Source organism: Bombyx mori, chromosome 11 (genome assembly GCF_030269925.1).
Source record: "Bombyx mori chromosome 11, ASM3026992v2".
NCBI classification, from domain to species: domain Eukaryota; kingdom Metazoa; phylum Arthropoda; class Insecta; order Lepidoptera; family Bombycidae; genus Bombyx; species Bombyx mori.
The window spans coordinates 3164006-3187786 of record NC_085117.1 but is presented as its reverse complement, the minus strand read 5'-3'; the positions used below and the strand labels follow the sequence as shown (position 1 = coordinate 3187786).

Genomic DNA, 23781 nt, shown 5'->3' with positions numbered 1-23781 from the left:
CGAGATGATACCAGCATCTCGTTTTTACCATCGCACCGCCCGCCACCGGAGTAGAGTTCATCCATACTACCTGGAGCCACTGCGGTCATCCACAGTGCGTTTCCAGAGATCTTTTTTGCCACGTACCATCCGGCTATGGAATGAGCTCCCCTCCACGGTGTTTCCTGAGCGCTATGACATGTCCTTCTTCAAACGAGGCTTATGGAGAGTATTAAGCGGTAGGCAGCGGCTTGGCTCTGCCCCTGGCATTGCTGAAGTCCATGGGCGACGGTAACCACTCACCATCAGGTGGGCCGTATGCCCGTCTGCCTACAAAGGCAATAAAAAAAAAAAAAAAAAAAATTTAGGATTCAGAAGAAAAACCATTTAGAAAAAATAACAATGATTAGGACACACTACAGAGACCTAAAACAATGACTCACGCAAACCATGTCCACGGCTACCTTCTCTCACGAACGCCGCCGATCGAAATGATTGAAGAATTACTGGTGGCCCGTAGGCCTTTCCAGTTTCACCAGGACATGTGGGCGAGCAAAGGCTCAGCCAGGAGGGGTGGGATTTGCTAACAGCTACCCGAGCGCCTCCAAAGGAGACCTAACAGCTAAAGAGCAGCTGCTTCGCGAATGAATCTACTACCGGATCGGAATCGCGACCCGCTGAGAAGATCCGGCGAGAAACTCAGCGAGCTGATTCATGGGTTAGGTTGCACGGCGAACTCTTTGTCGAGTTCAACGAGTACGGTTACCGGGGTCCCTAAGCCTGCTCTTAGTGTTAGAGCTGAAGGCGTCTAGTGCAAAGGTTATTGGATCTGATGGATCCGTAAGGACGTGTCTAGGGCGTCGACGGTGACTGGCTCCTGCGTGATCAGGATTCAGGGAGTAGTCAGCGGCGGCAACGATAAGGCGATTATCATGACGCATAGGCTTATCGAAGTACCGTTCCGACGCTGATTTCATATATTTCTGGATGAATGTTTCGAGCAAAGGCGTTGCTATTTATAGGCACTGTACCCTCAACATTATTATAAAATTCGTGTTTCCTAAATTAACACTTAAAGTCTCTGAACGATGTTCTCTCGACGAATGTCAACCGACAAATGCGCGCGTGACGGAGCTGCGCGCCGGTTTTATACCTTTTTAGTAGGGTTTCCTTACTATATAATGCCAACTACATAGGCCACAACTACACCTGGGAAACACGATGTAAAACTCTCAGTTTCATTGGAACAAAGGGAGGGTTGCTGAGTTATTCGTAAATATGTGTGCGTGCAGTAAATTTGAAAGTGTATTATTTATTTTCTAACTCATTATTATTTTAGATTTCAGACCCAGTTTTGTATTTTTATTCGCCGTTTTTGTGTGATTTTGATTGCATCACGTCGCGACGTACCTTGACTTGACAGTTCGTTTATTCCACTCCGGTTAGGAAAATTTTCCAAGGACGTTTGAGTGGAGTTTATTTTTACGACTAAGCATACCAAAACGCGCATTGGAGGTTGAGTCGAGTCGAGTGAAGCTCGTGTGAACGACTAAAGATACGGGGGTTAGTTCGGCAGCGTTTGCGGTAAAAAAAAAACGAACGTATACTAATGACGATACGGCACGTCTGGTTTATTTTAGTTATTTTCATAGTGTTATGACCTATGGCATTTTGCTATGGGGCAATGCTGCCGATGTCCTCCTGCAGAAGAGGGCTATTCGTGCTATTTATAATATGAACCCGAGGGAATGCTTGAGGGACAATTTTAAGGAAATCAAAATTCTAACTTTAGCGCACCAATACATTTTTGAAAATTTATTCTTCGTGCGTAAAAACATTGAAGAATTCCCCAGAGTCTGCGATTTGCATAATGTGAATACTAGGAACAAATATAGGCTTGCGTTGCCGGCGGCTCGAATTAAGAAAATAAGCAACTCTTTTAGGGGGCTGGGTGTACAACTTTTCAACAAGATTCCACAAAACGTTCAATTACTACTTGTTCGTAGATTTAAGCAAACTGTCAAGGAACGTTTGTGCAACAAGGAATATTATAAGGTTAAGGATTATTTACTAGATGGCACTACGTGGGAATGAGGCGTTCGCTCCTGGCCTTTTCATTTTTCATTATTATAATTTTTTAATATTATTTTTTTATTGTATTTTTTGACTTGTTTTTTCGTTTATTGAAAATATTTTTACTTAAAAAAAAATATTTTTTTTTGAGAAAAAACAAAAAAAAGCCCGCTGAGTTTTTTTCGCCGGTTCTTCTCAGGACTGTGGCTTTTTTTTGGAACCGGTGGTAGAGTTAACATTGTTATCTAAATTTTGACATTCGACAAGTGTGTTATACTGACATCAAAGTTGAAATAAATGATTTTGAATTTGAATTTGAATAGGTTTCATACTTCAGAGGGTAGAGGTAAGGAGAACCGTCTCTGTGTCTGAAAAAATGTCCGTTAAAATCTGCTAAATAAGAGTGGCGCTACAGTAGTAAACGGGTAAATTTAAAAAAAGGCGCTGAAAGTTATTAGAACAAGATAGAGAAATAAAAAAAGACGAAAGAACTGTAAGCACTACAAAATCACAAAAAGTATGTTATTTAAAGCTGATAAGAAAATGCAATCGATGCCTCCACGTTTTACCACAGCAATATTTTTTTTTCTTTATTCTTTATTGTACACATATTTAATACAATATCATAATTGCGAAAATTTATAATGTTTATAAGGTTTTAATGACGCAATTAGTTTGGACTACGTAAACATGTGAGGTCTTTATTACCTACACTGTCACTAACTACTCTAGTCATTAAATATATTAAATTTCCTAACTCAGCATACTTCAATTAGTTAACAACTGCTCAATTCATATCATACCCTGTGCCTATGCTAGCGCCATTCTGGAGGATTTTTGAACTGTTATTTAGTGGTGAAAGTGGGACACTTTTTCAAGCTTCTTACCTCTACCCTCCATAATTTCGCTAAAGCAGGTACAGACAAGCCGTTCATAATCAAATCTGTATCTCAATATATTATGAGATATTTACTTGATAAAATACAAAACTTATTTTATTTTTTTGTTTTCATTTTGGTACATTACGGAAATAATTATAGTTTGAGAGCATTAGTAACGTGACGCTCCGAAATTTCCTGACCATTTTAATGTTCGATGAAAAAAATATATAGAAAAACCTTTGTCGCTACTTAGTTCTATTGCTATCGAGGTTCGTTGATAAGCACAATAAGGTTTGTTGTTTAGACTTTCGAATGTTTCAAAGCAAATCATTGGTTTTCAAGCTTTGTTAGACTTGAACAATGGCAACTAAGCACTCTTTAACAATTGCATTATTAATTACAGCTTATGAAATAACAGAATCGAATACGCGAGTTTATCATCATTCAAATCATATAAACGAAAGAGATGTGAGAAATAAGTTTTTAGTCGATCGAAAAAAAAACCTGATCACAAAAAAAAGAATTAAGATCCTTGACCAATATTTACATCACGATGTAGAAGAATTAGATGGAATATTACATTTTAAAGTCGATCACAATAAAGACATAAATAAAATAAATGCAATCGAAAACGAATTTAAGGATATAATTAAGATGAAAGGCGTAAAGTGTGCGTATAAAAGAGACGCTTACTGGAGAACGTGGCGGACAATAACTAATTCAACAGGAGAAAAACAAATTGTATGCTATAAATGTCAAAACTATTTGAAAAAAACTTGTCCTAAATGTCATAGCGGAGGAGTTTGGGTGAGTTGATCCTTTGTAGAGGACTCAGTAATTGTTTTAGGCTTGCACTGTGGAATTTAATATAGTATAGTGAATAAGCAACATCATTATCAGCCTAGACATCAAGAAGTGGAGGTAGATTCCCGAAGTTCACTACAATAACCTGTAAAAATATGTCAAACTGTAATTTTTGGTGCATACATAACATATGATTTGATACTATGTGGTTATTGTTCCCCATCACATCTGCATTACCACTACCGACCTAAGACATCAGGTATCAGTTTCAATTTCAACAGAACGCAAGACTGCTTTGGAACAAATTTAACATCCTCAAGTAGAGAGATGTAGCGACTAGGAGATGTATGGAAATGGTAGTGCAAGGTAGAGGGGGAAAAGGTCGACCGAAGAAGACATCGATGAAGTGTGTGAATGATGATATGAGAGAGAGAGAGAGAGGAGTGAGTGTTGAGATGACGGCTAATAGAAGAGAATGGAATAGAAAAATTCACTGTGCCAAACCCACCTAGTGGGATAAGGTGGGGACAAAGAAAAAGATAACATCCTCAATCTTCATTTTACCAACGAATCGATCTAAATGTTAGCATTACACAAATTCTATAGTAATATAAACTGAATTAGTTGAGAAAAGCTGATAGTCGAAAATGAGCTTTGAAAAGAGCCATGCTTGGAGCTTCTGTGAAAGATAAAACAATATATTATGAAACTCTACGATAGAGAAAGTAATCGATATAGCAACAAGCAGAGAAGCAACAAGCTGAATGCGTTAGAACCGAATATCGCTGGAACAGACAGGTTCTTAAGTGAAAACGGCGCACCGGAAAATGTAATAGGGGATGCCCTCTGGCCACGTTGAGTGATGACTTACAAAGGATGGTGAGAAATGGATGAGGAGAACCCAAAGCTGGGCTCTCTGATGTAAATTGGAAAAAACTTATGTCTTGCAGTGGACGATTGGTAATGATAATTACATAATACTAGCTTTTGCCCACGACTTCGTCCGCGTGGAATAGTTACTTTGGCATAACGCTAAATTTTACCCGCGACTTCATTTACAGTACTCAGGATTGGAACTTCATTACTGAACCGGCAGATGGCGTTGAAGAAGCTAGATTTTGAGATTTTTCGACAAACATTTTTTTAATTTTTCGAAAAAAAAAAAATTTTTTTTTTTTCATAGTAACAAAGTATCCTATGTTACTTCTAATACCTCCAAGAATATGTGTACAAAGTTTCATGATGATCGGTTGAGTAGTTTTCGCGTGAAAGCGTAACAAACAAACTTACATTCACATTTATATATTAGTACGGATTTGCGTAAAAACATCAGAAATAACATTTTATTTATAACACTTCCAAACAAATTTAATCATCTAATACAATCACATTTATTGCCCTAATTCCGACGTAACTACGTGTTATCGTATAATATCAGACGATTTGTCATTTCGGTCTACGTGGCACGTCTCTAAGGTTTCAATTATTTCTTTGATAATGCAGATTATAGATGAAAGTTCGCCGCCTTGTCCTTTTGAAATATTTTCCGTTGAAGATGATAGTAAAATATGCGCACACAATATATTAAAACAAAACGATTCAACGAAGGAATGTCCCCTATACATCAAGATTACAGACGTCAGTTCTTCCTGTGATAATCCGATAACAACAAAATGGATCGTGACTAGAGATTACGGAAGCCTCTCGGAACAGTTTCCGGTTGTCATCTGTAATGGCCGAGAATATTGTCAATTTTCGACCTTGTACACTGTGAGTATGGTCTCCGTTTTAAAAATTAGATCCGTTCGTAGTCTAGACCTAATAGCTGAGAGCAGAGTTTGCCTCTGCTATTTTGAAGTCGTCGTGGCCTAAGGGATAAGACGTCCGGTGCATACGTGTTGAGCGATGCACCTGTGTTCGAATCCCGGGCGGGTACCAATTTTTCTAATGAATTACGTACTCAACAAATGTTCACGATTGACTTCCACTGTGAAGGAATAACATCGTGTAATAAAAGTGAAACCCGCAAAATTATAATTTGTGTAATTACTGGTGGTAGGACCTCTTGTGAGTCCGCACGGGTAGGTACCACTACCCTGGCTATTTCTGCCGTGAAGCAGTAATGCGTTTCGGTTTGAAGGGTGGTGCAGCCGTTCTAATTATACTTGAGACCTTAGAACTTATATCTCAAGGTGGGTGGCGCATTTACGTTGTAGATGTCCATGGGCCCCAGTAACCACTTAACACCAGGTGGGCTGTGAGCTCGTCCACCCATCTAAGCAATAAAAATAATAATATTTACAATCACAGTTCATTTCCAAATATAATTTGTCTCTCATAACATCCGACTCTGAAATGAATTCTAATTCACTGTTTGCTATGGACTATGAACATCATCAAAGCGAATCGAATGAATCATCTACCGATGAGAGCCGCGACTTAGATGCACACTTGGCACTGCCGATGTCTTTAAGAGAAGGCGATCCCTTGGTATCAATGTGCATAATGCGAGTTTTTTCACGTTCTCGATAGCGTAAAAGTTAACTCAAATTTGTATGCAGTTGGAACAGTTGGTAGGGTTAGTTGGGTAGGCAGCGGCTTGGCTCTGCCCCTGGCATTGCTGAAGTCCATGGGCGACGGTAACCACTCACCATCAGGTGGGCCGTATGCTCGTCTGCCACAAGGGCAATAAAAAAGAACAAAAAAAAAGAACAGCGCCCCTAGTGGCAAACGTTCCAACTCCATACAAAATTGAGTTAACTTTTACGCTATCGAGAACGTTAAAAAACTCGCACAAAGCATACAAGTGCATTGTTTGTTTGCATTCTAAGGTAATAAACAAAAAGGTGCGCGTGCAAACTTGGTGCACGTGAAAAAGAAGTGAAACTTCTTTTGCGATGTGTAGTATTGTGATTACGCATTTCAAAATAGCAATTAGTAGCCGCCTGCGGGGTTCTAAGTAATTTATGTGTATTATCTGTGGTTTGAAGTCTCAGTCGCATCGCTCGAAGCGAATACATCGGCCGTCTCATTCTTTAGGCCAGCTTCGCTAGAAGTAATAGTGTTCTGTGCTTTAGGCCGTGACGACTTCGAATTTAATTTTCAAATTCGTTCTAGATCACCCCCAAACATATTTCATTTAAAATAATAAACGAAATGAACGAAATAATATTATCAAGAATAATGAATAATGGCGGGCTGAACTACGTTTGCGTCAACGACTGCGGCACACTAGATCCGAGCACGAAAAAAGTCATCAAGCAAGAAAAACCTTACAGTTTCGATCTTTTCCAAAATGTCGGACAAAAGAACAAGCGGGAAAACGAAGCGTGGGCGGCATTTGACAATTTTGATACCAACGTTTTTAATTACGAAAATGATTTAGGCCTCCACGGATACGTCCAGGAATCCAAGGAGAAACCAAAAGAAATTAAATCACATTGTAAGGAATTAGTTCATGAATATTTGAATTAAAATTTAAGTATTTTTTATTTTTTTTATTTAGTCATTGCAGCTACGCACATACTTATTGCGTTGTGTGACAAAAAGATCGATGAGGACAGTTACTATTAGAAATTATTGTAAGATTTTTTTTTAACTCAACCGTAAGCAATTAAAATAGGAGTTACTACTTTATTTGATTACGGTTTGATTTCGTAATAAACGCATGAACGTAATGAACGGAGACTACGTTTATTCGCGCCAGATTTTATCCCAGGATTTGTAAACGAAGTAAAAATATGTCCCTTCAGAACAAGATGACACTTTACAAAACTTGAATATGCCCTGTTATGACATACGCGAGTGTGGTCTTTGCTCACGCCATAGATTATACACTTAATGCTCACGCGGCCAGCACTCACAACTTCGTCTAAATTACGTTGAGTTATTACCATTGAAGTTCCCTGTGCGATATAAGGGCGCCGCACACGGGCCACCGGCCACAACCACAAAACGCCGCCACCGGAATATTTCCTGAATTTTCATACACTTTATATGTAGCGTGTGGCGGGTCAACCGTTAACCACGTGCGGCGAGTCCTTAAATAATGTAAGAAAACAACAGGAAATAGGTCGGTAGCTGCGTTTTGTGGTTGTGACTGGTGGCCCGTGTGCGGCGACACTTAGCATACGTTGCTGTGTCGATGTCACCATAACAGCTGACTTTTTGGCGGGAACGCCAGGGGTGAAGTTGTGTGATTTTGTTTTATTTTGTCTAAGTAATGTTTCTTCAAGTTTAAATCTGTGGTTAAACGATGATTTATTAACTGTTTAGTATCTGTGAAAGTGCACAAATGTGGGAAAATGAAACAAAGCTGCTGGACGTAACTTCTCGGGATCCTTCAAAAAGTCAACTGAAAAAATCTCAGTAAATCACCACCATTTTACTGATATTATATTTAATCCCATATCATCTCATTTAATTTCATTCCAGTTAATTAATGTTTCAAATTAATCATCTTCATTTCATTTTACTCCATATTATCATTTTTCATTAAAATAAGACAACCTAGTCTTAGTTACCAGGTCATACTTAAAATCCCTTAAAAAATAATATCAACATTAAAAAAAGTTTATTGAAATAAAGATACAGTATGTAGTTGGCCCCATAGATTATACAATTAAGTTTAACGTTTGAGGTTGACCCAGTGATTTCTCTAAAATATTATCACGCCATGTAGGTCACCGGTGCCCTGCGTGGCGCACTGAAGTGATTATATCGATTTCTCTCTTCGATATTTTTAATAAGGCGCCGGAATATCTAGTAGACTAGGAAAAACGAATCCGAATGACACTGAGAATGAATCTATTTGTAAAAGAGTAAAACAAAATATTAACGATCAAAAGAAGGCAAAGTTAGGCAAGCCTTAAATGCCTTAGTAACAGAAGTTGACATAATTATTTCAGTGCGCCACGTAGGGCACCAGTGACCTACCCGATAGTCAACGTCTTATGAAAATTCCTAAAGTATTGTTTGTCATGGCACACTTTTACAGATATCAAAATTTAACGGCCCACAAAATTAAATTTAAAAGTCATTGCCTTACCTATATGCTGTATAGAAAAGTATAAAATGACAAAATTGTCGCATCAGGTTTGAGCCCCGTGAGCTCACCTACAAAAGTTAGGGTTACGCTGACATAGCCTCTCAAGGCTCTCAGCTTAGGTAGGAAAAAAAAAAAAAAAAAAAAATGCAGTGCTTTAGAATCACCGAGTTAGCCATATGACGATCGGTGTATAAAAATAATTTAATTTTAAAAATAACTCTATACGCTAATTTTTAATTAACCGCTAAGAAGTTTTAACATCTTTAAGGCCACTTGTTGTATACTAAACACATAGAATACTTTATTATAAAAACAATATCTTACCAATAACTATAGCCACATGCAAGTCTTTTTATTTCGATTATAACATTATCTATTTATCTATCAAAGTAACATTTAAACCCTAGGGTGTAAGAAAACCAGACTCAAAGTACTACTTTACTAGTGGTGGGGCATCTTGCACAAGTAGGTACTATTACCCTGCCTATTTTTGCCGCGAAACAGTAAGGGCGAATTTACATTACGAAATTAGTGGCATGAAATTAATTCTGTAATATTAGTTTTATCAACAGTTTCACGTGTAATTTAATATTTTCGTAATGCATGCATTAATTTTATGAATGAAAATAAGTTTCGTGCCCTGCGCGATTTTTTTATGAAATTAGTGTCATGCAACTAATTTCAGTGTAGACGCGACGAGAACTAATGTCGCGAAAGCGCCTGCTCTTTCATATTAGCGACAAGAGTGTCCCTGGGACCCGAAACACCCTACAGTAAAAAATCATCTTCACTCGTTCGAAAATAGTTTTTATAACTCTCAGGATCTTCATCTGCTAATTCAGAAACTAGCTTCATTGCATCTAAATGCCTTCTTGTTAACCATTCTCGAATCTACCAACGTCTTTTTTTTCCTGGTGGTCTTTAAGTTTTTAAATAAGCATTTCTTTAGCTACATTAAATATAGCAGAATATAGCTTTGATGCTGATGGCGCCATGGTTACTGCGATACTGTAGATTTCGCGACACTAATTTTTTTACGAAATTACTTTCGCATATTATATCGATACTACTTTCGTGAAACTCAAACAAACTCAAACAGCTCAACATGCATGACACTAATTTCGTAATGTAAATTCCGCATAATGCATTTTGAAGGGTGCGGGCTCACACAAAATTTCTACCTCCAGTAAAGAGCAATTTCACAATAATTTTGAAAATTCTGAACTAAAATTACAAACACAGTAAAATTTCATACAAAACTCATTTATGAGCTCGCCTTTAACTATCACATCGTGCATGCAACATTAAAAAGTGTAGTTGGAATTAAAATTCAATTTAAACGCTTTATTCTTGCGTTTGTTTATTGTCATTATGTTATATAAACCTTTGCTAATACTGTACAGTTTTTGCGGACGTACAGATGGAACCGTAGGATTGAATTATTAAAACTTTGAGCGCAAACCGTCGATAGATCGACTCGCTATTGATGTCGGAATACCGACTATTTGCGTAGTTTGATTATACGTATTAGGTATCGACCTGTACGAACGGATAACGTTTTTAATATTTTAATAGTATTAATAATTAACCATTTAAAATTATTTTATTGTGAATTTACTATTGATTTTTTTTTAAGGTTTTCTGTAAGGTACTTGTTTTTTCAAAAATCCTATAGCAAATTTCAGCAAAATATGTGAAAAAAACTCAACAATAAAAGGGTTAAAAAGTAGTTAATCGGTCATTTGCCTTTCTATTCAAGAAAGGTTCACCCTGTTTTTCTGACGATCAATGAATTACCAAACTAGTCTGTCGTGATTCTAAAATCTACAGTTAAATATGGAAGACAATATTACAAGCTCTTATAAAATTCGATAAAATATATCACATATTTAGGCACTACGTGTAAAAGGTTGGAACATGATATTATGTTTAAGAGAAAAATAATTTCTTAAGCCAAAGGCAAAAAAGTTCAAAAATAGTTTTAGAAATCACTGAAAATGCTCCTATCTATCTATACTAATATAGTATAAATCTACAGTGGTTTTTACGGATGTTCCGTTATAACTACTGAACCATGCATCAGATTGATTTGAAACTTGGTATCCATATAGAAAATCCATGTACTTAATGGATAGGCTATTTATATGAGTGTTGGACTCTCTACACCAGTTGCGGGGGCGTTAATGATGAGAATCTTTGTGGGGGTGAGATATAATAATGTTAATTTTAAATGCCCAGTGAAGCGGAAGTGTACAGCTAGTTATAAATAAACTTTTTACTTAGGCCTATTTCATTGTTTAGTGCTTCAAAAAAGTGATTCATTATTGTAGTTTGTTGTTGTATGCAAAGATTTTGGTAAATATAAAGCCTATTAAATTGAAAACCTGTGAGCCTTATCTTACTGAACCATTCGGGCCATAAGGGACACCCATAAGCCGCATCAGGGCTCCAACGTAAACGCTTCCCACAAGCCACAGATTGCTGCTATAAAACAAAATGTGTATGGAAGCGAGCCGCGTGGCCCTTTAGCCTGAATCGAACGGCGTGGCTTTCAAATTCACTAGAAACTTGTAGTTTTCAAGGTTATAAAATATCTTAAAAACTAGACGTGAAGAGTCACTAACTTTTATCTCCCAAGCAAATTATTTTATAAATTTTAGAATAAAAATCACAACTTAATAAAAATTACAGATTCCCTGATTTTGTCTTGGCCCAAATGGTTATAGTACACTAGGAGCACTAGTGGATTGTAAAGCGTTCAATGTGTTTATAATGGGAGGGGGAGCTAATAGTAACTAGTTCAATTGGCATCATTACAATATAATTTGAGGGTAGGCTGTCAGTATCAAATACTATTAAAAACTGAGCCTTGGAACTCTTGTCTCAAAGTGGGTGGGCAGCAATTACGTTGTAAACGTAGTATGGACTCTGGAAACTTTTTAATACCAATTGATCTGTGAGCTCGTCTCAACTAAGCTATAAAAATATTAAGAAATACCCTAAATAGTTGACTCACAAGTGATGACTGGGATCTTGTAATACCCAATTAAGGCACATAAGTTTCAGGTTTAAAAACCTTCTAAATTGAGTAGCCAAGGTAAGTTATATCATATAAAAATAATATTTAAGAGCACTTTGTGCCGGTGTTACTGCTGGCAATATTTTCAGCAATACACAATAGAAGATAACTTTGTGTTCTCTATACTTATATGTCCGAATGTTGTTTTGAACTCTGCATTACAAAGCTATTCAATTTCTTGATTTCCTTTTGAATTTCCCACAAACATGATTCACCATTTGATAATGCCTATTAAATGTTTTTTTGCATCTGTCGCATTGGAATCTTCGTATCTTCAAATGCCTCTCACGTATGTGCGACTTCAAGCTCTTCTTTAACATTTCTTTCTTGCAATAATCACAGACAGCCTTAGAATACTGAGATGTTTCTGTAACGGCAAAAATAGAATTCATGTATCCCCCATTCAAGTTCTTTTCGTTACTCTCATAACTTTTCGTGCCGTCCCTAAGTTCACACTTCTTTATGCTCAATACGTTGTTTTGTATTTTTTTCATTTCCACATACGTGTCTGTGTCCATCACTCTCTCTATCCACGGTCTGTCGCATTTAACATTATTCATGTCAAACTTTACATCGCTTTGTAAGTTGTAATGATTTTTTCGGACATGATACAAAAGCAGGCGTTTTTCGTTGTAAGCGATCCCGCAGGCATTGCATTCGAATTTCAAAATCGATTTTATATCTAGATCGTCGTGCACACGTAGATGTAATATTAAATTTCTTTTATCGACAAAAACTCGTTCGCAGTGGTCGCAGGTGAACGATTTCCGCAACTCGCCGCCGTGAACCTTCATGTGACGCGTGTAAACATCTTTCCTGTAATATTCTTTCGCACAAATAGTGCATCTGAAGCGGGCCTGTATCAAACCGTGTCGGTACAAGTGCGACTCGATATGATATTTCGAACCGGTTAATAGTTTGTCGCAAACTTTACAATATTTTTTACGTTTTTCGGATGATTTCTTGTTCATAATTTGTGTTTTGTGCTAATTATAATAATTTAGTGGAAAATAAGTAGTAACTAAAACAATTTAACATAAACAAAATAACATTAATCACAGAACAAAAAGCATTTGATTGTAAAAATGATGACAATTCGAAAGGAGACAGTTTTGACAATAGTGATAGTTTTATTTTTCTAGCTAAAAAGGCAAAGATGTCATACCATACAAACTATTCTTTTTTATATAATTTTTTTTTTATATGGAAAAGCATAATATGAAATGAATTGAAATAAAGTTGATTCATATGAAACATGGATTGAAATGAAATGAGATGAGACGAGATGTTATGGGATGAAATATAATCTTATTAAAATTGTGGTTATTTACTGAGACTTTTCAGTGGACTTTGTGAAGGATCCTGAGAAGTTACTTTTTTTTATGGTTGAAGGATTACTGGTGGCCCTGAGACCTTTCCAGTTTCACCAGGACAAGTGGGCGAGCAAAGGCTCAGCCAGGAGGAGAAGAAGGAGGAGGAGAAGGAGGAGAAGTTACGTCCAGCGACTTAATTATTTGCCCACATTTGTGCACTAAAAATGTTGACAATTTGAAAGGAGACAGTTTTGACAATTGATTGATCACGGCTAAATAACTTTTTAAAACAGAACTTAAAGAAATCATTTAAATTTGCATTTGTTCTGCTTATTAAATCAAATGTTAATTTATTATTTTGAAAATGTAAAAAATATATTAAAAAGAAATGGCCAATTTTCATTATTTGTTTAATTCCTTAAATGATGTAGATCAATTAAAAACTTTTGTCAAAAGTATTTATATTGTAACAAAAATACTGATTTATTATTTAATTACTTGATATCGACCTCTTCTGACATTCGTTTCTGTAAACGCTGTTTACTATGGCTGTGTCACACGGAGCCAAATCATGGCGGTGACCCATCATGAGCGTCCTTTGCCATAGATGATCCTAAAATTGCAATAAAATGACCATAAAAATAAGAACAGATTAACATTAGTCTAAAATGTAATTTTTGCTTTATATGTGGGGTAGAAAAACTGGATAAATCATTTTCGATCTTTCAACAAATCAAAATGTTATGTAATTAAAAGCGTGCTGGAAACGATGAGACGACAATAAATATCTTTTCAATTACCAAGCAAATCACAGATATGGCTTGAGTGAAAAAAATGTCTAGTAATTAAAGAAATGTAATTTTTGAAAACATTTTTTTTAAGACCTATATAGTTAGTTGCTTACTTGTACAGGAAGTATAGTCTTGGCCGATAATGAACAATCTTCGGACATGAAATTGGCGGGAGCGTGCGTTGCGCTGTCAAACGAATACGCTGTATAGACGCCATCTTGATCAGTCAACGTTGCCGATGGCGGACTTTTCTCGAAATAATGTTCTTTACCTTAACATTGAATTAAAACCCATCATTTTATTATTTCAGGTATAGTTCAGTTTTGGAATTTGGAAGTTAGGTTATTTTATTATTTACTTCGCCTTCTAATTAGAAAATGCGAGTGACAATATTAATATATTTCGCTTCATACGCGACATTTTTCTTTGTAATTAGGTCCATTTTATTTGGTATTAGTATCAAGAAGACGATGTTTTTAATTGAACTTCAAATGAGTTTACCCCATTCAAATAATAAAAATAATATAATATTTAATAACAATCACGCCACGTTAACTGGTCCCGTGCTAAGTTCGTAAAGAACTTGTGTTACAGGTACCAGATAACGGAAATAAATGTATGATTTTTATTATATACGTACATATATTTAATATACATCCATAACCTATTTCTGCCGTGAAGCAGTAATGCGTTTCGGTTTGAAGGGTGGGGCAGCCGCTGTGACTATACTGAGACCATAGAACTATATCTCAAGGTGTGTGGCGCATTTACGTTGTAGATATCTATGGGTTCCAGTAACCACTTAACATCAGGTGGGCTGTGAGCTCGTCCACACATCTAAGCAATAAAAAAAAACTCTGGAAAAGACATTTATATTTATCATACAAATATCTTCCCATGGCGGGATTCGAACCCGCGACCCCCTTGTGTAGTGACCATGTCACACCAGACGGCCGTTAATCGAAGATTTTTTTTGTTACCATATTTTTTCCACAATTTTCTACTTAAAATGGCTCTCATGTAAAGTTACAAAAACTTCGCTTAAATCAAATAGCCTTTACCATTCATTACCATGGTTCAATTTTTTCTAGTTCGAATTGTATATCAAATAATACATACATAATATATATAAATAATATACACCTATATTGCGATTTACTCACGTACAAGCTTCAATGACTTTTATCTACTTAACTGACTTAAACTTATAATTTAAGATTCCTTTGCAAAGTATTAACGCAGAAACGCGCGTGGTACCTACGTCAAAAAGCACGAAATGTGACGTTGATTTAATTTACCGTGAATTCTATTTTTACCTTTCTGTATATGGTTCCATAGTACGGTGACGAAATTGTCTCTGTCGTGCCTATTGGACATCATTGGGATGCCCAGAGCTCTTAACAACGCGTTCAGAGTGTGGGCTGTATGGCCAGGTGCACCCTTTGCAACCGATTCCAATGAAATGGTCTGTGGAAGTGTCATTTTTAATACAATTTTTTTTGAGTCAGAATTTTGCAAAAAAATGCAAACGAGCCTGCAACTTACCTAATGTAGTGGGTATTCACGGTCGCTCATGGATATTAGCAAAGCCAAGCCGCTGCCTACAGCGGAAGATTCTTCTCAAGGCTTGTTCGAATAAAAACATCTCAGCGCGTTGGAAGCACTATTGAGAGGAGTTAATTCTAGATTGTATATTACGCGGCAATGAATATAATCAGAGACGCGCTGTGCCTGAACGCAGTGGTTCTAGGTATCATGAACTCTGTTTGGGTGGCGGAAAGTAACTATGGTATAAAAACAACCAACGTATCATCTCGAACGGTTCCTCAGAGCACTCCTCATAAAACATCAAAACGACTTGTCACTTCGCGAATCTATTAAGCTAGTCAAAGAAATTAAATACACGAATCAAACCTGATTCCCCTCCATAAAACCTAAAGCGGGCATATCATTACCCTCAGTGGAGAACCACAGTAAGTTCTTCGGTAGTAATTCATCTCTATCGTCGATCTCACGAAATATAACGCACGTCGCTATTTGAATGTTGACCATGGCGAATTTTATAGCTAAATAGTAGCGAGTGTTGCCTGAAAACGTTTAAAGAAACATTTGGTTAATATTCCGTTGCCCATTCTACAGTGCAGTAGTAGTTCTATTTTTCAAACTGGAAAGGCAAGGCTTTTTTGGTTTTCAGGCATACCATACAACCTTTTATATATATTTTGTGTATGTAAAATGATAATATGAAGTGAAATAATTAATTTGGAACATTAATCAATTGGCATGAAATTAAATGAGATGAGATGATATGGGATGAAATATAATCTTTTTGGAGGATCCCGAGAAGCTTCGTCCAGCGGCTTTGTTTCATTTTGACACATTTGTGCACTTTCACAGATATTAAACAGTTAATAAACCACCGTTATTACACATTTAAACCTGAAGACACTAAATAGAAAATTTTTAACAATTCACACAACTTCGGTCCTCACGTTCCCGCCAAAAAGTCCCCTATTCCAGAACTAAGAAACTCATTGAATAAACAATAGAATGTTTTTTTTAATTTGTAACCGAAATCGGCAAACGATTTCACGCCCACTCGAACTACATACTTCAATACTTCAAGAATATCTGGAAATACATGACTGCAGTTTGTTAACATGATCTAGGCATGACAAAGTCCGTTTATCAAATTAAAAAAAAAGTAATCAAGTTTCAAAGCCCAACAGTGCTAGTTTTCAGTTTAAAACGAGAGGTAATTGTTTTGTTGAGAGGTAGTTTTATGTATGAAATAAAAATTAATATTCTAACATTTAATCAGTATCCGAATACTGATTAAATGTTAGAATATTAATTTTTGCGCGCGTAATCCGAATTACAAAGTGATCTCAGTATCGGTTCGCATTCGCCAAAGAATAGAGGATATGCAAGAGAAGGGTGTGAATCTGAGTAAGCTCATCATTAACAAAAAATACCCACGCAATTTCTTTTCGACTCCGTACATAACAATTCCGAGAGGCCAAACTTTGTTCGAATAATACATTTCGCTGTCTTTATTCATTACTATGTTCGTGAAAAAACGCCGCGTTTCGACCGCCGGAAGCTGCGTTAATGCACTGCACTCGTGGTGGTAATGAGCGTTTATGTAATTTCGATCTTTTGATGATAGCAACTTCGTAGAGGTCGGATTGGTGTCCTATAAAAAAAAAAACGATTGAAATATTGAAGTATGTGAAAATTCTTTATTGATGTGAAACATCTATAGCCGCACGTAAAGCCGATTTCTGGCGTGGCGACGCGTTGCCACGCTATATGATGGTTTATATATAGTCTATATGCAGTAGTGTGTACGGTGTGACGACGCGTCGCCATGCGCAATCGACTGTGCGATTCTCTCCCACTCGATCTGGTCGTAAATTTTTGTATTTAATGAAAATAAATGTTTATTCAATAAATAGTCATCGTTATCTGAAAAAAAAAATCGTAATATTTTATTTTATCATTATGACATATTTAGTTCCTATCACAATCTGTTCTTTTCTGCATATTACTTTTACAAAATAATGTCGATGTTTCACATCTGCCAGGCGTCCCGTGACGGCTCACATTTTTTTTGTTTTTTTTTATTAAACCTACCAGTATTTAAGAAGGGTAAAAGTAAGGAGCACTATCTTGTTTAGGAGACAAGTTGAAAAAGTGTCCACCTGTAAACAGTAAGTTATTGCTCGAAGACTCACCGAAATAGCGCTAGTCTAGGAAGTGAATATGTTAAGATTAGAGCAGTTTTAAACAGAGTGAAGTGTGGTACTTTTTGTAGCTGTTTTTTAAATCTTACCACTTACTACTGTGGCGCTACCTTATTTGTCTCCCTTTTAGCTGACATTTTTTAATACACCGAAATGGTGCTCTCCTTACTTCTACCCTCTATATGCATTATGGAGCTAGCGGAGTGTATAGATAACACAATACATCTACCATTCTCCAAAGTGACACGTGACTATAAAGTTCAAATCTTGTCTATAAAGCGTTCGTCGAAAAGCGAGGTATTATGGTAGCGCCACCGTCGTAAGTGGTGTAATTTCAAAGATGGCGCCAAGTTATAATCTAGTTGTTAAGTGTATTATTTTGTTCAACTCGGCACACTAATTACTGGTGGTGGGACATCTTGTGAGTCGGCACGGGATAGTACCACCACCCTGCCTGTTTCTGCTGTGAAGCAGTAAGGCGTTTCGGTTTGAAGGGTGGGGCAGCTGTTGTACTGTAAAAACCGAGGCTTTAGAATTCATGTCTCAAGGTAGGTGGCGGCATTTACGTTGTAGATATCTATGGGCACCGGCGACCACGTGGGCCGTGAGCATGTCCACTCACATAAGCAATAAAAAAAATAAAAAACATCACACTTCGTCTGCAACTGCTATATTCATATCGTATTTGCTATGCTGCAATTTGCTGATTCGATGGGTATTCGAGTTGCAATTTGCGACTCACAGCTGGATACTAAAGGCTTCGTCAAACAGAATGCGTAATTAGCGCGCGTCATAGCGCGGCGTTAGTTTAGCGCTCTGACGCGCGCTAAGTACGCGTTCTGTTTGACGAAGGCTTAAGATAATGAATGAACGATGCGTGCAAATGCATGACATGTTGCTTTCTCGAAACACATTAGCACAGTAAAACTAATGAAGCCTAAAATAAATCTATGCCATGTTTTTTTAAGGGAGTATTTTTAAATTACTTTAACTAAATAACATTCTTAATAACAAACCTTCTCTTGAAATCTTTTCATCAAGTCGAAACTGTTAATTGGTAACACTGAAACATTAAATAAATACATCAAAACATGAACATTATTGAATAGGGATTGGTGCGAGGTTATAGTAAACAGTGAACGTCGCCCTAGACACCTCATTTCGGTTCCAACCGATCCACTAACGGTGCTTTTAGGTACCCCAAGCACCGTTCACCGTCCTCACCGAATCCGTCGCTTGCGAGGAAGGGCTCGACGAGTAAATTAACCCATAGACACAGCCCACTGAGTTTCTCGCCCGATCTTCTCAGTGGGTCGCGTTTCCGATCCGGTGGTAGATTCTGCGAAACACTGCTCTTGCTAGGGCCAGTGTTAGCAACACTCCCGGTTTGAGCCCCGCGAGCTCGCCTACACATTCGCTTAGGCTGATATAGCTTCTCAAGGTTATCAGCTTAGACTTAAAAAAAAAAGCATTTGAACCGTCGGTCTACCGAGCAACATCACTCGCTCGATGGGAGATCTTCCCTTTCGTAGTAATTTCCACACCCAACCGTTCAAATCGAACATATGCGACAGAAGTACGACACGATTGCATCTTACTGGTAGAATCCTCTAAGAACGCTGCCGTCAGATTCTTTGTGAACATCTTTTTTTAGGAAGAAAGGATTACTAGTGACCTGATGCCAGTCGCGACCAGCTGAGGAAATCCGGGGAGATCCTGAACGGGTCGATGTAAGGGTTAAGTTGTATGCAGTACTGTTAGCAGGTTCATGCCTTCTCTTAGTGCTACAGCTGCAGGGATCTAATAATAACGTATAGTGCATCAGATGAATCCGTATGTCCGTGTAACCGTCGTTTAATTACGTCATTTACTGGATTCTATCGAAATTACAATATTCAATTATTGTAGCATATAAACAACAGTTCCTATTCTATAATATGTATATCAGCCAATTTTTTAAAAATCATAATTGGAACTTACTCGTTCCCTCAATGCTAGCTTTGAGCATGTCAATCACAATTCTAGAAATTTCCCTTCGATTAAGACATTTGTAACCGATCTGCATGTTCTGAAAGTAGCATTTGAATTGAGTTTTTTTTTTTTTTGTAAGCCGTTAAGATCTTTTAAAAATAATTCTTTTTAATGACGGGTGTGAAATAATCAACAATAGTTTCCCAATTTCTTTTTCAAATTGCATTTCTTTTAAATGTAGACGAAGGGCTAACCTTCATTATCATTGACAAAATACAAATCACTGTCGAACTGGATGTTTCTAAGAAAAGAAAAACCGCTTTTACAAAACACAACAATTTCAATCAACTTTATCTCATTCCGATCCGTTTTTTTCACATAGTGAGTATTAAATTGACTATTTAAAAAAAAACTGGCAACAGTGGTAGTTTTCCAATTACAGCACAAGAGCGCATTATGCGGCATAATGCTCAACGTTGAATGTTCCAACTACAGCAACGCTTCGCACAATCGAGCACTCTCAAAAGTACTGCTCTCGCGTGATACTCGCAATCGATACCGACTCAGTGACAGAAAATTGACAAGTGTTTTTTCTTTAAGTTGGCATTGATCGAAATTTTGTTTATATTATCGTTAGTAATATTATTTAATGTTGAAAAAAATTGTAAGGCTTTAGTTTCGTCGTAGTTTCTTAGAAATAATCAATGTTAATTAAAACTGTGCTAACTTAGTGCACTCTGCTGATGCATTTGAAAACTAATTCACGTTCCAATTAAGCTTCAGCATAATTCGGCATTGTGCGTCACTGAGTCGCATTATGCTCTGTAATTGGAAAACTACCAGTGGCATCGCAAAAAGTCTTCGTACTGGACCAGAGGTTAAACTGTATTAAATGATTTGCAAATGACATTCCATTCATGCCTTCATTTACTCAAATGTTTTGGTACAATTATGTTGATACCTCCACCATCTGACGTTGGCAAAGTTGTTATTAAATATAAGTAACAAAAGCCAGAAAAAAAAAAGAGGATTATAATGAAAGTTCATTTTACCACGACACTCTTCGTGTAATCATATCTCTCATTTTGACATGTCTTCCGTCTGTCCTGGTTGTTGATGTACAGTATTTTACCGTCAGATATATTGTAATTCGATGGAGTATTAAAGAATTTAACACATATCTCTTTTTGGATATCCGTTAATGTTGATATTATAATATCTTGTGAATGTAAATCTGAAATAAAGTTTAAAATTCGTTTTTTGTTTTTCTTAGCGGTCCTTTTTTTGATGGCAATACTAACAACTAGTGGGTGTACAACAAGCGAGACATTAAGTTAATGTGGCTTAATAAAACTACACTCTCTGCCAGTGCAAATGCGAGTCTCGCAATGTTCGAAAAAAAATTAGGAATTTAGTTGACGATTGTTTGTGGAATTACACACAATATACAAAACTGCGACACGAATTACTGCAATGCGATTTTGTGCGGTAAGGCATTTCTCTTCCACAATATGGGTGACAATTCCTTCGACGACCGACAACCGTACTGAACGTATTGTTACGCCGGTAGTCACGCCATCTGTTATCAAATAACAGAAACAAATATTCAAAGAACCAGCAAAACCGAGAACGCTCGAAAGTGTAACGCCATCTATTATCAAATAGCGGAAACACATATTGGAAGTTGGAACGACTCGTCGTATCGGGAATGACCTCGATAATTGTAGAGTTGTCGTATCGACACGAAGGCAGTTAGTAGGCGGTTCTACTCGAAGCGGAAGAAGTGAATTGCGAATTTTAAAGTGTTCCATGTGCTCTAAGTGTTGAATAGTTTTAATCTGTACTTCGGTGAAAGCTTTATTTATCCCGAGTCCCAGCGCGTAACAGTATTTTGTAAACTAGGTCGTGACATGGGTAATAAAAAGAAGTGCGCACCTGTTATAGCCGAGGAGATACGGGAAAAAGAAACAAAGACTGCGAATTCAATTCGCTAGTTCTTGCAATGCGTTGAGGGATCTCGTAGGTTTTTACGATGAGACGTCAACACTACGTGAAGAAGGACCGATATATATTACCTCTCTTCTACTTACCATAGTCTTTATTATTGATCGCATAATGAACTACCCCGTTTGGCCATAACTCCCCTCTTCCCAAGCCCAAATAATCAAACCAAACTAACAATGCAAACAGCATTTCTCAATTTTCCTACATTCAATGCAATAAAAAAATGTTGATAAAATTTTACGATTACTTTTTATTCAATAATTGAAATTACCATCAAATTGAAAATCGAGTACTTGCACTCCAATGGTATCAAACGTGGCCAAATATTTAATTATGTCTGGTGCACTGCTCAACTTTATTTGAATGGAAGGAAAACTGTGTGCTTAGTGAGGGGTTTTTAACGGTTTCGATAGCGTAAAAGTTAACTCTTTGTATGGAGTTCGATGTTTGCGTCCGTTTGCCGCTAGGGGCGCTGTTCCAACTGCATACAAATTCGAGTTAACTTTTACGCTATCTAGAACGTTAAAGACTAAGCACACTGGTGGCCCGAAGGCCTCTCCAGCGTCGCCAGGGCAGGTGAAGGAGCGCGGGCTCAGCGGGGAGGGGTGAGATTTACTAACAGCAGCTCGAGTGCCTCGGCAGGAGACCAAACACCTCAACGACGCGACGGCTGCTTCGCGAATGCATCTACTATTGAATCAGAAACGCGACCCGCCGAGAGGATCCGGCGCAAAACTTCGAGGACCAATGCTATTTTTGATAAGTACGGCTACCTACCTGTGCTATTCCTGCCTAAGTAGATCAGATAGGTCCATATGAACGTATCTGGAGCGTATCAAGTCTTAAATCGTAACCTTCAATCTTGTGTAGTGGTTAAGGTGGTCTAGAGCAATCGCGGTAGCACCTGACTTGAATTACGGTTTCACTTCGCGTTTTATATAAAATAGCAATTCACTATTGGTGAAGTTTCGAATACTTGACAGTTTTCACGGTGACGAGCGTTTGAAATGAATTCATCGATGCATTCTCGATGCCTCCAATGAACACTAACTCAAAATTATGAAATTTTCGTTTTTCACGCAAATCGCTTCACTATTTTAAAAGTATTACGAATTCATTATTGATGGAGTTCGAAGCAAGAGTAAATCAGCTAGTCACACAAGAAAAAACCATAAATATATCTGCAATAATAAAAATTTTATCAACTTTTTTCGTTTAAACGCTCCTCCTGTAAACCTACGAATTTGGAGTTAGAGTAGTGTTCATTGGAGGCATCGTTCTGTAGACTACCGTCAAATTTCCAATTAAAAAAGTAAAAAAAACAGCTCTTTACTTCAATTTCAATAAAAACGCAAAATTAACCCGCGCTTTGGCGGTTTTTAAGAGAGTTTTCAATTTTAACTATTTCTAAGACTCGAGAAATCAGAAGAAAGTATGGAGACTCATCTCTTAAAGTATAATGGGACTACAAGAGTAGTCAGTTAAACTTCCTCGGAAACATACAAATGGCTTCAATAGTTAATCTTAGCAAATTAATTAACACAAACCATCCAAGATTCGCTGCGGATACTTCTTTGAACGTATAGCATTATGATTTAATCGACATTACCAAAGTCAATTTGTTCACAATGTACTTAAATCGTTTCAATCAAACAATCAATGAGCCCTTTTTCTGGACTATTAGGACTGTTAATTTAAGTTTTTAAAATTTACAGAATATCTCTCATTTCATTTATTGCCTATCGGCATAGGAAGGCATAGGCCTCCTCAAACGTCTTACTTACATTGTTGTCTATCTTTAGCAGCCCTAATCCAGTTTTAGGACCCGCTGTCAACTTTATCTAACCCTTAATTTCCCAATTGAATCACTTATAGTCCGACAACAGCAATAACTAAATAAAAACAGTTCAAATATCACAGTCAATATCACAGACAACAAATTATTCTTTGACGTTCACAGTAAACCACTTTCTCATAGTACGAATTATCACTTTTTAGACAGATATTACTTATTCATGACGATTTTGTTTAACAAAATTAGTGAAAATCTCAAAGTGCTTTAAATATACAGCGTGTGATTTTTTTTTATGAAT

At 37.0% G+C, this 23781-nt stretch overlaps 2 protein-coding genes across 4 annotated transcripts; one reads left to right on the top strand and one right to left on the bottom strand.

Moving 5' to 3' along the window:
- Positions 1 to 3490: 3490 nt before the first annotated feature.
- LOC101745508 (uncharacterized) lies at positions 3491 to 7225 on the top strand. Its single transcript, XM_038014148.2, has 3 exons — positions 3491 to 3740; positions 5241 to 5507; positions 6855 to 7225. Exons 1-3 carry the CDS (start codon positions 3588 to 3590, stop codon positions 7209 to 7211), a joined length of 777 nt encoding a protein of 258 aa, XP_037870076.2. The 5' UTR covers positions 3491 to 3587; the 3' UTR covers positions 7212 to 7225.
- A 1068-nt stretch (positions 7226 to 8293) lies between these two features.
- LOC101745360 (zinc metalloproteinase nas-14) lies at positions 8294 to 23584 on the bottom strand. 3 transcript variants are annotated; one of them, XM_062670999.1, is made up of 9 exons: positions 21960 to 23584; positions 19939 to 20918; positions 19694 to 19781; positions 18730 to 18776; positions 16947 to 17163; positions 15882 to 16054; positions 15284 to 15434; positions 14081 to 14238; positions 8294 to 13789 (listed from the first exon to the last, which is right to left on the bottom strand). In XM_062670999.1, the coding sequence occupies exons 2-9, from the start codon at positions 19948 to 19950 to the stop codon at positions 13667 to 13669; spliced, it is 969 nt and encodes a 322-aa protein (XP_062526983.1). In that variant the 5' UTR covers positions 19951 to 20918; positions 21960 to 23584; the 3' UTR covers positions 8294 to 13666. The 3 variants fall into 3 exon arrangements, with proteins under 3 accessions (XP_062526983.1, XP_012547954.1, XP_062526982.1); XM_012692500.4 differs by having other exon boundaries at positions 20737 to 20918; XM_062670998.1 differs by having other exon boundaries at positions 19939 to 23584.
- Positions 23585 to 23781: the final 197 nt, after the last annotated feature.